This window comes from Erpetoichthys calabaricus, chromosome 10 (assembly GCF_900747795.2).
Source record: "Erpetoichthys calabaricus chromosome 10, fErpCal1.3, whole genome shotgun sequence".
Classification (NCBI taxonomy): Eukaryota; Metazoa; Chordata; class Cladistia; order Polypteriformes; family Polypteridae; genus Erpetoichthys; species Erpetoichthys calabaricus.
The window spans coordinates 48,734,486-48,748,620 of NC_041403.2; the positions used below are offsets into that span (position 1 = coordinate 48,734,486).

At 37.0% G+C, this 14,135-nt stretch overlaps 1 protein-coding gene across 2 annotated transcripts in view; it reads right to left on the reverse strand.

Moving 5' to 3' along the window:
* Positions 1–11,979, reverse strand: part of LOC114658990 (L-selectin-like) — a 33,289-nt gene extending 21,310 nt beyond the window's left edge. The window contains exons 1-2 of one of the 2 annotated variants that reach the window (XM_028811160.2): positions 11,437–11,979; positions 2,457–2,564 (exon numbers count right to left, since the gene is read on the reverse strand). In XM_028811160.2, the coding sequence (XP_028666993.1) occupies positions 2,457–2,564; positions 11,437–11,896 (568 nt within the window). In that variant the 5' untranslated portion in view covers positions 11,897–11,979. The remainder of the gene's footprint in view (positions 1–2,456; positions 2,565–11,436) is intronic. The other variant, XM_028811159.2, reaches the window with a different exon arrangement.
* Between the last annotated feature and the right edge of the window lie 2,156 nt (positions 11,980–14,135).

Here is a 14,135-nt window from a genome sequence, read left to right on the forward strand (position 1 = left end):
TGACAATAATCACATACGGTATATTACCAGAATATCAGATATTATGGTATGGGGTCGCAACTCATACAATAACAGAGTGTTTAGTTTGTCAGAGGTCATGTCCCAAGATTTTATTTTTTATCAGTTTTGAATTGGGTTTCCCTGTTTTTGTTACATTCTACTCTTTATGTTGTATTTCTGTTAATTGTTTTTTATTACAGGTTATATACTGATGTTTTCTTTCATTAGTTTAACTTCCACAGTTCATGTCTTGATAATTTAGATAATTTATTAATTGTTAAATTGTGGAGTGAGACCCTTGATTTGGTAATTGACCCTCAGTGCTATGGCCATTGCAGGCTAAAGTAGCATTTGGTCTCCATTCTGTGTTTTCTGCTCTCTTTTTCAGTCATTTCTAGTTAAGCACTCTTTTGAACATTTAATTTGCCCTTCCAGTATTGAAATGTTGTCCTTTTTAAGATGGAATCTTTGGACTTTGTTATTTGGAGTTTGTTTTTTTTTTTTTTTTATTTCATACCTTTTTGATATTTTGCTATTGTTTCTTTAAAATCTCTTCTTTGTCTTTTTGATTCTTGGATTTATTTTTGTATTTTTGGTTTGTACTCTTGTTTCTGAATTTTGCATTTTGATTCTTTTATTTTGTAAATGAATATTTTGATAACTAGATTGCATCTGTATTTTGTACTCTCATTTCCTTTTTGAATTTGCATTGCTTTTGTTAACTATTTAATTAATAAATTAAATAACTCAAATTTGTGCTATTTTGATCAGTTTTCTATCTACTCATTGGCATTTCACAACTTTTGCTTATTGTGAGGGACAGTTTAACTATACAAAGAAACGTCATGAAGATGCTATCAATCAAAAACACCCTTTTGTTGCAGACCTAGATGATGTCATTTTCCAACATAACAATGCCTGACAGCACAGGGCAGTTATCTCTACAAATGGAAATGCTGTATTAGCAGCCTTCTGTGGCCAGCAGCGAACTCAGACATGTGCCTGATAAGCAGAGGTGGCCTTAGGGGTGTGCTGGGCCTAGGGCTGACCAAACCCATGTGGGGCTGGGTAACATCAAATGCTGTTACAGGTATTGGTAGACTGTATGAACTTGCGCGCAAATTTAATAAAAAAAGATGTTAACATACACTGGATTTTCTCATTACGGTATTCAGCTAAATTTTTGCAAGATAACATGTGGCATTTATCAAAATATAACTGGAGAATATAACTTGACAAGTCCGATCGAACGTGACACGCAGACCTCAAAAGCGGGGCCCTCTTAGGTGTGGGGCCTGGGGCGGTTGCCCCACTTGCTACCCCCAAACGCCACTCTTGCTGATAAGGCATGTGTTCTTGAGTGCCAGTTACAGCCCATCCTGCACCCTTTGGGACCTTTGATGAATTGGGGAGGTGGAGGGGGGGGGGGGGGGGGGGGGTGTACAGCTGTACATTACTTCTCAGATATCCAACAATTATTGATTTAATGCTTCAATACACAGCCAACCATTTCAACAACAAAGAAGGTTATAACTATAATTTTCTCTGTCAATTGACCATTCGCTGTTTAATTATGAAAACATTTCTTTCATGCAAGTCACTTACGGTTGATAATTGTCTTTAAACCAATGCTGCTGTAATACAGTAGACTCTGTCTCCCATTAGCTAATCAAGAAAATATAATGGATGGCTGGATATATGGAAGTGACTTAGTCTATATGTCAGTTATCCTGCAAAATGGAAAACTGTTTCCGTGCAAGTATTTCTTCTTCATAATTTATATATTTTATATTTTTATTTAAAATTTACAGGTGATCGAAACCCTTCTCAGCTATATTGTAATATGAATGTTACTATATGGAAACAAAGTAACTGTTGTTTTGTCATGAAAGGGTGGCAGGGAAAAATAAACAAATATTTCATTATGGACTACAAATCTTTAAGACACATTATTTTCAATTTTTAAAAAAGTCATTTTTATACTTTGGTAAGAGTTATATGGTATTGTGGTGATCCATTTTCAGCTCCACTTGTCTTGATCAGGTGGCAGAAGGCCAATATAAAAGCATCAGGAGCTCAGTGTGGAGGAGATGCATGACCAGATTAGAAATGATAATTTACCAAAGTGATCCATACTACTTTATGGAAGAGAAACTTAAATGCCTGAACACAGGAAAAAAACAGCAAGAAAAACAACACAGGATTTAGGTTCCTGCCACTTTTTACAATTTAGCGTTATTTACAAGTGAAATTCATCCAACCTGCATCTTGAAAATTAGGACATTTTTTTTGAGTTAATTGCTTAAAGAAAGAGAATAGCAATATATTCTTTGTATTGTAACTGGCAATGTACATTTCACATAACAACCACTAATCACAATCCTACCAAAATACTTTCCACTTACACTCAAAAACACAAAGTTTTTTAAAAAAAACAGCTGTGTATGCATACTTACTGTACTGACATATAGGTCCAAAAAATCCTTCATGGCACCTGCATGTGTAATTGTTTATTTTTTCTTCACAGACACCATTACCACTGCATGAAGAGTTGTTGCAGTCAGCTATGAGATAAACAAAGTACATTTTAATTATAAGCCATTACTAAATGTTTGGTGATAAAGAATTATTTGCTTTTTAAGATACACTGATGGAGCAAACCCCACTTTATGCATTCAGTTTTTTTTGTCTTTCTATTTTGTTAATTAGTTGTTATTAATAATATGTAACATGTGAACCCTTCCATTGTTCCATAGCAGCATTTATCACAAACTCCTAATATAATTTAACTGTGCATATGACTTCTTGGCATACTACATTCTTAATTTAACTTTACCCAAGCCGTATACGTTACATATTGGTTTGTAATGCGCTGTTGGATGCAGGTGGACTTTAACCTCCTATACTTCATAGTCTTCTTTGACCCTAGTATTTATTATATATCACCTTTCTGCACCCTGAACACCCCCAGACACACTGAGCTGCACTTAACTGGGAAAGCAATATTTGAAGGTAAATATTTCACCGAAAAAGATTGCAAGGCAACTTTGGAAGGTCATTGTCACTGCACACACATGGCTGGTTGAAGATCTTGCAACTGGTTGGTGCTCTTATTATTTCTTTTTACATAATTGGTTACCTAAAGATAATTTTATTAATACCTCTCATCCTGAAAACCCTTCTGGACTGTGTCTGCTCTATCAATCATCTGAATGCATTTTATGTAGTATTAGAGTATTTTGTAAATTGATTTACTTTTTATTATTGAGTTGTTGATCTGACACGGTTTGCCATGACATCACTGATCATGATGAGTACAATCACACCATCTATCTGTGCTATTAAAAAGCAATGTTACATGTGACCATTTATCGCAGAGGCCATTTATCCCTACCACATATAGCAGGCTTGCACAATTTTAAGATACTTAGGAGTTTACGACTAATATCAAGGATTAATCAACTGACTTTGATCAAAACATTACAGTTCAGTTAGCATGTTTAAAGAGCAAAACAAATGAAAAGTCACAAAACAGTGACAGAGTACTCTGTTTTCAATCTTGTGACCAAGAATGGAAGTTCTTCTTTAAAAAGGTGCTTCAGAATATGATTCCTTAGCAAGGCCTTTATTTTTGCAAAGTTCTGATGCCAACTGACACAGAACAATACCAACTGCAAAAGGGGGCAGAAGTGTAAAGTAAGACAGAATCAAAAGATGGATTGAAATATTAAATTACAATCCTAGGTCATAACTGGGAAGACGGGAATGAAATAAACAGGCCAGGATGTGAGACAATTTTGTAGACTGAGAAACATAATGAGTTAACAACTAAAATGTTTCATGTAGCTTGAGTCAATATACTGTAACTAAACAGTAAAAAGTTTGTGAGGGATGTTGTATGTGTAACAATAGAAACACTTTGTTTTCCCTTTGTTGCCTTTTTTTACATTGTAAATAGAGGAGCTGGATAAACCTCTTGTGAAATTGAAGATGCTATTAAATCCTTACAAAGCATAAAAGTCACAGGCCAATCAGGGTATCCAGCTGTATTCTATGTGGCACTCCATTAATGCTAGGTATGCTTAAGGAAACTAGGAAATAAAATATACTATCAAAACTATGATACAGTGGAACCTCGGTTCAACTAATGTCTCGGTACACGTACAAATCAGTTTACGACCAAAAAGTTCGCCAAACTTTTGCCTCGGTTCACGACCACACACTTGGTATACGAACAAGCCAGTTTTCCTTTAGGTTTGTGCGTGCCGATAATTTCCACATGTGTTGCATTGTTCTCGGTCAGACGTGTGTGCTTGCACATGCTTGCGTGCTTTCGCTGTGAACTCTTTCTGCTCTATTTCATTTCCCTTCCGGTTCATATGCGCCAATTATTGTATTTAAGCACATGTTCAGCCTCTCCCTGTTCATTGTTCTCAGTCAGATGTGCGTGCTTTACCTGTGAACTCTTTGTGCTCTACAGTATTTTGTGTGCTTTTGCAGTTAACCATGGCTTCTAAGCAAGTGAAGAGTGGTGAGAAGAAAGTTTTGCAGAAAATTGAAATCGAAGTAAAGAAAGAAATTATTGAAAAGTATGAGCGTGGTGTTCATGTTACTGATCTTGCCACCGAGTACAAGAAGTCAAAATCTATGATTTCGACTATTCTAAAGCAGAAAGAATCTATTAAAGCAGCTGATGTTGCAAAAGGAGTTACAGTGTTAACCAGGCAAAGGCCTCAAGTGCTGGAAGAGGTGGAAAAACTGTTGCTAGTGTGGCTGAACGAGAAGCAACTTGCAGGGGATAGCGTAAGCGAGGTGATGTTATGCGAGAAAGCCAGGAAGATTCATGGTGATTTGCTGCAAAACTATCCTTCTATGAGTGGTGAAAGTGAAGAATGTAAAGCCAGTAGAGGATGGTTTTGAAAAGTTTCGCAAGAGAAGTGGCATTCATAGTGTGGTAAGGCATGGAGAAGCTGCTAGTTCCGATGCTGAAGCTGCGAAAGAATTCGTGAAAAATTTCACAATATTATTGGAGGACGAAGGCTACATCCCGCAACAAGTCTTCAACTGCAACAAGACCAGATTGTTCTCCACCCAGTTCTTCCTCACTTCATGCCAGAACTCAACTCATGAAAGGTTAGTTTTCTTGGTGGTTTATGGTTAGTTTTTGTATTACGGATTTTTCAAATGTTCATTTCTCAATTCGTAGTGTGAATTGTTGCAATGTTACTTTTCTCTTTTTTCAAATGTTCCTTTTTCCCCTGTGCTTAAAACTCATTTAAAAAGAGTGTTTACAGCGATTGGGTTGTAAGGCTATTAGCGTGAACTCCTGCAATGTTACTTTCTTGGTGGTTTATGGTTGGTTTTATAAATAAAGTTTGGATTTGTTCAAATGTTTCTTTTTTTCCCAGTGCTTAAAACTCAAAAAAAAAAAGTGTTTACAGTGATCGGGTCATAAGGCTACAGTATAGCGCGAACTCTTGCAATGTTAGTTTTCTCTGTTGTTCAAGGTTTTCTCAGTGTTATTCAATGTTTTTACATTTAGTTTACTATTACGCTGTGCATTCTATGGTTTAATTAACTATATTTGTGCTTAAAAACTTAAAAAAATATATATATTTACAAACAGTTTGTATGGTCTGGAATGGATTAATTGTATTTACATACAATCATACGAGGGGAATTGCTTTGGTTCCACTGTATTAGGTGTCATGCATTGTTCTTTCCAAAGAATAAAAAACCCTCATAATTTGCAAAATGATGACTTTGCTGGCCAAAGATAACACAATTTCGGTGAAAACATTAACTAAAGGAATACAGAAAATACCTTATCTGTAACATTATAAGATTGCCCAGATTTGTTAAAGGATTGGGCAATGAAGAATAAATGTCATAATTAAATATATATAAATAAATGTTTCAATCCAACAAAGTATTTCTTTGTAGGTTTGGTGGGGGTGGGTGTGCAGGCAGCAAAGCTGAGCCGCCCCTCAGTATTGATGGGGAAATTGGCTGATTGCGCACTCTTGAAGATGGTTTCCATTTTGGCGCTCTGTAGGTCATTATCAAGGCTCTTGCAAGTACACAGTATAAAAAAGCCTGGGAAAGAACTAGGAAGGGAGTACCAGAAAGGTGGATCAATGGAAAAAGAAAGAGCGTGAAGGCAAGAAAGTATTACCAGAGGTAAAAAAAAAAAATCAAAGGATGGAGATAAGAAAGAGACAGTTAGGGCCAAGACAGAGTCAGTGTGGCAGAAAGAAGGCATGACAGTTGGAGAAGAAACCTCATGTGGAGCAGTAGTTCTCTGGGAGTAGGGTCGCTCCTGCTGAGCAATAAAGTAAAGCAGGAGCAGGCAACCACTCCGGGAAGTTCTGTGGACACTGAGGGGGATTGGGAGAAGGGTGGAAGGCTTTCAGGGTCCTCCACAGACTCTGAGGAATGGTGGTGGTGACATGAGCTAGTAAGCTATTAAAGGGATGACCACTCTTGCCGGAGGCCATCACCTGCTGCTGACTAGACATTAAGGATGAGCAGTAGAAGAAGATGGAATCATTCGGTAAGGCTCGTGATTTTTTCTTAAAGAACTCATCATGACTATTGTCACACACGTGCACTTAGGAGGAAGCTGAATGGACCTAATGAAGATATTTCTTCATCAGGTCAGAGGGATGCAGGGTTCACTAAACCTTCTGTTATTTCTGGTTCCGGACCCCAAGAAAGATGTCACTTCTGATTCCGGACCCCAAGAAAGACGTCACTTCCGTTTCCAGCCTCAAGAGTGACATCACTTCCAGTGACATCACTTCCTTTAAAGACCTTTAAAGCCGCCATCTTTAGCTTAACTAATCAGTTCAGTTTTGGACTCCAACCCATGCACATCAGTGCTCTTCATCAAACCCTTTTGCAGCCAGAAAAATTATACGGGTGGTTGCCCCAAACCTTTTTGAGTGTGTCGAGTCTGGTTATTTCACACTATGTATTAACCTTGATTTTAACGGAGCCAATTTAAAAGGCCTCTCTGGGTATAGTTTTGTTTAACATGAATCAATCAATTTTTATTTGGGGTAATATAAATTTGAAAAATTCCTTACAACAATTAATAGAAAATGCCTCTATGAGTTTTCAAAAAAACCTCTTGATATTTTTAATCTCCTTTTACTGCGTGCTTTCAAAAAACATTTGTCTTTTGTGTGGTGTGTATATTAACATATACAGTATAATGTGTTTTTTCTTTTTAGTTTTAATTTGGTAACTTCAAATATACTGTATATCTGTCTAGCTAATCCTACTTAAAGTAGCTCAAGGTCAGATAAATTAATTTTATTCTGCAACACTTCAAATCAAGTCATGATCCTAGAAGTCTAGCCAGCCACTTGGAAAAACAGTCATCTCTAAAAGGAATGTCTTGTATTGCATCTGCAGCTTTGAGAGGAATTAAAGTGAGAGAAGATATAGAACTGCTAAATGACACAAGAAACCAATTACAAGAAAACAGAACTGCTGATTCCTCTCTCTCTCTTCAGTGTTTTTGTTTTACCAGGAATTGGCTAATTTATTTAATCTGTCACAAGGATTTCAGCCTTACTAGACATAATCTTTTCAGAACATCTGCACAATTTGCCCTTTATAAATCACAATCATCTTGTAAATGTGCATTCGTGAAGGCACCTCAAACGCCACCCGGTTCCACCCACAAAAAACCATATATGAATCATGCTAATCAACCTCATAAATATGCAATTACAATGCTACAGACCTTTATTGGCTGGTAGAGCAGCCTCACTCATGACGCATCCAGTAGTGTGAGACAGAAGTTCTCATCTCAAAATTAGAGGCATGCAAAGAACTTTTGAGTCAAATGAGTCATCATTTACCTGCTTTGGTCAGCAACAAGCACAAATATGTTAAATGGCAACATGTTACTGCTGCTGTAAATGCCATGATATCCAGCCACACCACGCCTGATATAAAAAAAGATCTGATCTCACTAGTCACTGACAGAGTGTGCGTGTAACAGGACGAGGAAGAAAACACATCCTATGTACTCTGTTTTCGATCTGCAAATGTAATCTGTAATTGGAGATGCTTTTTATGCAGCATTATGCTAAAGCAGTGCTGACGATTGTCAGTCCTATCTTGTCATCACTGATGACTTGCATGTTAATAGAATGCACCTGCTTACGGTTAACAAAAGCAGCTTCATTCTTGCTAGGTGCCCTCATTGCAATATGAGTGCATTAAAGTGATCTGATTTCTTTAGGAAAGCAGATACTGCTGCAAATTGCATTTTTATGTTGGTAACAACAAGTTGTGTTATATGTATATGCATCCACAACATGGGTGGGTTTGTGTGTGTGTGTGTGTGCCCTGCAGTGGGCTGGCGCCCTGCCTGGGGTTTATTCCTGCCTTGCGCCCTGTGCTGGTTGAGACTGGCTCCAGCAGACCCCCGTGACCCTGTGTTAGGATATAGCGGGTTGGAGAATGACTGACTGACTGACTGACTGACTGACCCACAACATACAAAATCCGCATGTAACACTTCGTCAGGTAGTTAAAGACTCCCAGCAGAGGAGGCATGACAAAGTAAAGTTTGGCTGCGATATTCCTGACCTGTCAGCTGATTCTCTGCGAAGTGACAAGAAGCAGTCTAAACTGACAAAAAAAATTTCTTCAGTCCAAATATGCAGCATTGGCCCTCTTACAATGGAACTAAAATACAGTCAGTGCATCATATTCATCACCCATGAGCTTTAATACGTTTATCATGTCAACACACATTATAGTAAAAGCTTGGTGATATGAATTATGCATGTGAGTCATCATTTATCTGATTTGGCTGCATTTCCCTACTTCTGGCAAAAGAAGAATGAAACAATTTGAAATTCTATAAAAAATGTCATTGTGTTAATATGTATGTAAGAACAAGTTTTGTGAGGGTTGCAACATATTTACATGTAGACCTCATCCTGAAGTTAAGGTCACTGCTGAAATTAATTGCACAATTGCAACATTACGAAACCAACTAAGACACAGTGTATGATATTACACCGTGAATCATATACATACAGCTTCAGATACAGATGAAGATAGATAGATAGATAGATAGATAGATAGATAGATAGATAGATAGATAGATAGATAGATAGATAGATAGATAGATAGATAGATACTTTATTAATCCCAATGGGAAATTCACAAGAATCTAAATCTGCACCTTTGATTTGGATTGTAAATGTGAATAGGTGTTTTGATTTAATATTTAAAGGGTACAATTTATTTGCTGCTCCTTTATGCTCTTTCAGTCAGTATTGTCCTGAATTTCTTTTCTTGAATTAGTTTTTTAAAAAGTTGCAAATGTCATAGTTTAAAGATATATTTTTTTATTTTTTACACAGCTATATGCTGAAGAGGACAAGGATTCAGGGTTAAAACGAATTTGCAATTCTGAATGATTTGAAATTCGTATGTGAATTTGCATTTGCAATTTGCTACTTTTAAATTAAATCATGCGGATTTCAACAAGACCTAATGATTCTCAAGGGAAACTGGACATGGAAAGCATGCTTAGAAAAGTAACAATCCACATAAGACACATTCAAATAATTAACGTGCTACTGTAGTAGGCAGCATGATAGTGCACTTGTCGCTGCTTTAACTTCATGGATCCCAAATTCCTGTTTTGAAACATATGCTTGTTTGCAGTCAGTGTGAAATACTCACATTTTACCCATAATCTGTGTGTATTTTTTCAGAGTACAGTATTCCTGTTTTCCTCTGATATCCCAAATATATCTACCCATTTTAATGCAAATGGTGATTCTCGATTGAGCATGTGTAATTAAACAGGCCCTGTGATATATTTACTAGCTTCTCTCACCTTCTCCACAGGGGCTCAGAGTCAAATCAACTATTTACTGTACTTCTGCAGAGGAGAAGCTGACAACGCAACCCAACAAAATGCTTGTAAATACACCAAATTCTTACTGATTCTGCTACAAATGCTCAAACATTATGTTTGCCTTGGCAGCTAACAGTGTAACTGTGGAACTTTCTTATGTATAAACGGTAGTCAGGTGCTAAGCACGAGTTTCACCTAACAAACAGGAATACTTCTCTCAAAGTCATTAAATAATCATAAATCTCATCTAACTTCAGCAATAGCTAAAGATGGAACTTTTTCCTCCTTTCTTCCTTCTGTTGAAAGCTTTTCATTACAGCAACTAAAATGTTTCTCTGTATCTTCCACTTGAAGACATTCACTTGTTAAACATCTCAATAACAAATCTAGCAGCCCCAATGGATTTTGGCTTAATGCAAGCCTGAAATAAATTCAGTGGTTTTGAGAATGTTACTGTATATTATACTACTGCTGCATGCTCCTCTCAAAAACAATAAACTACAAAACACAGTTATGCTCTCCTATCACTTAATAAGAGATAGCTATTTAAAGACAGGGCACGTTTACTTGCCAGTACAATAACGCAAGTATCAACCACTTGTTGAACTCATTTATAAAAGTGGAATTAACAATGAGTATTGTGTAATTCTTCTTTCTCAAGACCGTGCACAGGGCAATTAAGTCGTTACAGTTAAATTGTGAAAGATCACAAAGAAATTGTGAAAATAGAGAAACAATTATCTTTACCTTGACCCCAAAAACACAGTTTTCATAAGACCTCACTCTAAATGCCCAGTCAATTCTTAACAGTAATTATTGAATCCATTTAAATAGTTCAGGCTCATAAGGGTTGTGCTTATCTCAGCAGCATTAAATGTTAATCCTCTACACACAGGACTTGCTGTGTTGCATTTAAAACTGGTACTGATTCCTGCACCTTTAGATACCATTATAAATGGGTATTTTTTTACTGGGTCTTTTAAAATATGCAAATGGCTGGAAAAAGCAACAAGAGATCACAGCAAAGAGTGCAGGGCAATTTGGAGAAAAGCTGCACGTCAGGGTTATACTGTCCTGGCATGAAGTCTAAACATGAAAAACAATCCGAATGCACTTGGATGTTGATTGTGATAGACTACAGTTAGGCATCAGCACAGAATAGGCACAAGAGAATATTCTCAGACAACCAGCTTAATCAAATTAATGGTTGTGGGAGCTGGAGCCTGTTTTTATTTTAGTATATCTGTGCAGTGCTCATAACCTGACCAACAAAAAAGGGTTTTATGTATTAAATGAACTGCCTTAAATATAAAAATGTCTAGCTAGTCCTTGGAAAGTGTACTTTCCTAGTATTATCCACTTCAGAATTTCCTTCCCTTTTGAAAGAGAACACAGATTCCTAAAAGTAAAAAACAGAATATTACATCCACAGAATTCAGAGATTAGAAAAGAAATCTTTGCATCAAACATGTTTTCACATCCCTAACTGTTCAAATGCATATGCCCTGCTTTGCCACACAGATAAGCACCACATTTCTTACCTTGGTAACAAAGGGCGTGCTTTTTTATGGTGCAGAGTTCATCATTCCACTTTCCTTGATCTGTGTTTCGCTTGATGTAGATTTCTACACAGTCCTCCCCTAACTTTTGGTTATTAGGTTCCCTAGAGGCCCAGTTTTCTGCCTCTTTTACTAAGGGTTTCTTGGTCCCTACCCAAGTCCAGATGCCATCTATCTTCCTGAGGCCAATCCAGTAATAAACCTTCATACGTGGGATCACTTTGTTGAGATATTCAATTTCTTCCTGGTTTTGGATGGCCACCAGGTCTGTGTAATTTTCTGTGCACCATTTTCTTGCATGATCATAGTCCATTGTGTCTTCTGAATAAAAATATTTCCAACCTTCACAGCACCCTAGCAGAGCAAGCCCGGAAAGCAAGAAGACTGTGTAAGCTGGCCTTACATTGAACCATAGCATTGTATAATGGACACAGTAGACCATTCAGCTATCAATCTGTAATCTGGTGTGAGGGTTGCACTTCCAGCTAGAATGAAAAGTGAGTAATACCCTGTGAAGTGGCTATATAGGAACTGGCAAGAAAGGGGCAATCCTACATGAAGTCATCTGACTAGGGCAGTGCAGAAAGGAGGAAAAGCAAGAAGTGTGATGAATAAAGTCTAAGGGAAGTGCCAAGAAAAAAAGTAGAAACTTTAGCTGCAGCCCAAAAACTCATTATATCTGAGTGCTTAGGAGATGAAGTTTTTTTTAAATGTGTTTTCATATAAGTTTTATTGTATCTGTTTTATTTTAGTGACATTCATTCACATAATGAGATACAAGGAAAAGAGCTTTGTTCATCACTCACCCATCCATCCATCAATGACTTTTTCAACCTGCAGTTATCTTTAATCTGATCAAACTATTGCCATTTTATTCACAAGTTTTTCCATGTCAAAGCAAGGAGTTTTGTTGCAATATTCCTTATAATGAATTATTGTAAGAGCTGGTATCCCACTTATGAGGCTGATTCCTGCTTTGCAGATTTCCTACTATCAGAAAATGGCTACATTATTATACAGTATAATACAATTACTGAAAATGGAAGTAAAATTGCAGTGTAAACCTAAGAAAAATGTATAATTAGGACTAGTACTGTAACTTAAAATTTACTTAGAGTCCTAAAACTTCTACTGAGAACAAACTAAAGCTTTATTTATCTTATTAGCAGCTTTTCTCAGTGGGTTATTAAAAGTGTCTTTACATTTACAATAACAGACAAATTAAATGTTTGATTTAAAACGTAAAGAGCATTTTTTTACTGGATTTTTTCATTACAGAGACACAAATAGCTGCAGCCTGTCCAGGCAGCATTGGCTAATAGGCAGGAAAGCAACCCTTGGCTGGACATGAGTGTATAGCAGAGTGATCCTGCACATCCACACATACACAGACACACACCTCCCTGCAAGACCAGTTTATACATGTTGATTAACGTGACGTGCACAATCACCAAATGTGTGGGGCACTTGGGACAACCTGACTTTGACACTGAAGTATCCAACAACATAGAGGATGGGATGGGATAGAACAGAGTTAAGTGCGTGGCTGCTTCACTAACCCCTATGCCATTCATTTTGAAAGGTAATATCAAGTGTGAAATAAGGATTGTTTAATTGCTTGATAGACAAGAACATTTTCCAAGCCCTTGGCTCAACTGTTTTCTGTTGTTTTGTATGCTTCCTGTTTTTAACTGTTCTTTCCCATTCTCAGGGTTTTGTACATTTCCTTCAGAGCTACAATGAAGAGAGATTGATGGTGTCTGCCATGTACTGCCAATTCATAATGCAATTAAAGTACGGAATAGGTGTCAATGCTTGGTCAGAAGGGATTCAATACTATATATGCAGGGCCGGATTTTCCTATAGGCTAACTAGGCTTCAGCCTAGGGCCTCAAGATCAAGAGGGGCCTACATTCAAATTGTTAGCAAAATTTTATTATCTCTCATGTAATTTACAAACTTAAAAATGGAAGGTGAAAGGGCCTCATAAGTGGAATAGCCTAGGGCCTCTTTTCATATAAATCCGGCCCTGTATATATGATTTTAATCTGCTTTTCTGCAGGTGTTAAGCACTCATCAGAGCACATATTCAGCATTTTTTGGTGTGACTGGTGACTTACTGTTATGTCTTATTCACCAGTATCTTCACACTTTATTTTTAGTATTTGTCATTAAAGTATGTTTCACTAATAAGCCACACTGTTACACCTATTCATTTGATTTAGATTAAAGATTGGAATCTTCATAGCCAATATCAGGTCTACTCAGCGATTAAAAGCATTCTTTGAGCTTAGACACAGAGCACACATACTGTAACAGAATTTTAATGTACAACTTATCTTTCATCAGTTTTGCTCATATTGGATTTTTTCTAGTTTGGTCGTGAGGCCTGGGTTTAGTTTGCACCACAGTTGCTGTATGGAGTTGGCATGTTGCCCTTATGTCAATGTATGTTCTCATGTGGTACTCTGGATTTCTCTTCCATCCAGACATATGTATATTAGGTCAGTGGTTTTCAATCAAGGGAGCCCACTAGGGGCACATGGAAAATTGCCAGTGGGGCTACATGATGCCTTAAAATAGCAGCAAAATGCTTAAACCACTAAAATTCAAGCTACAGCCTTTAAAGAGTGTTTTTACTACACATTGCACCCATATGTTGTAGCTCTATTACATTTATG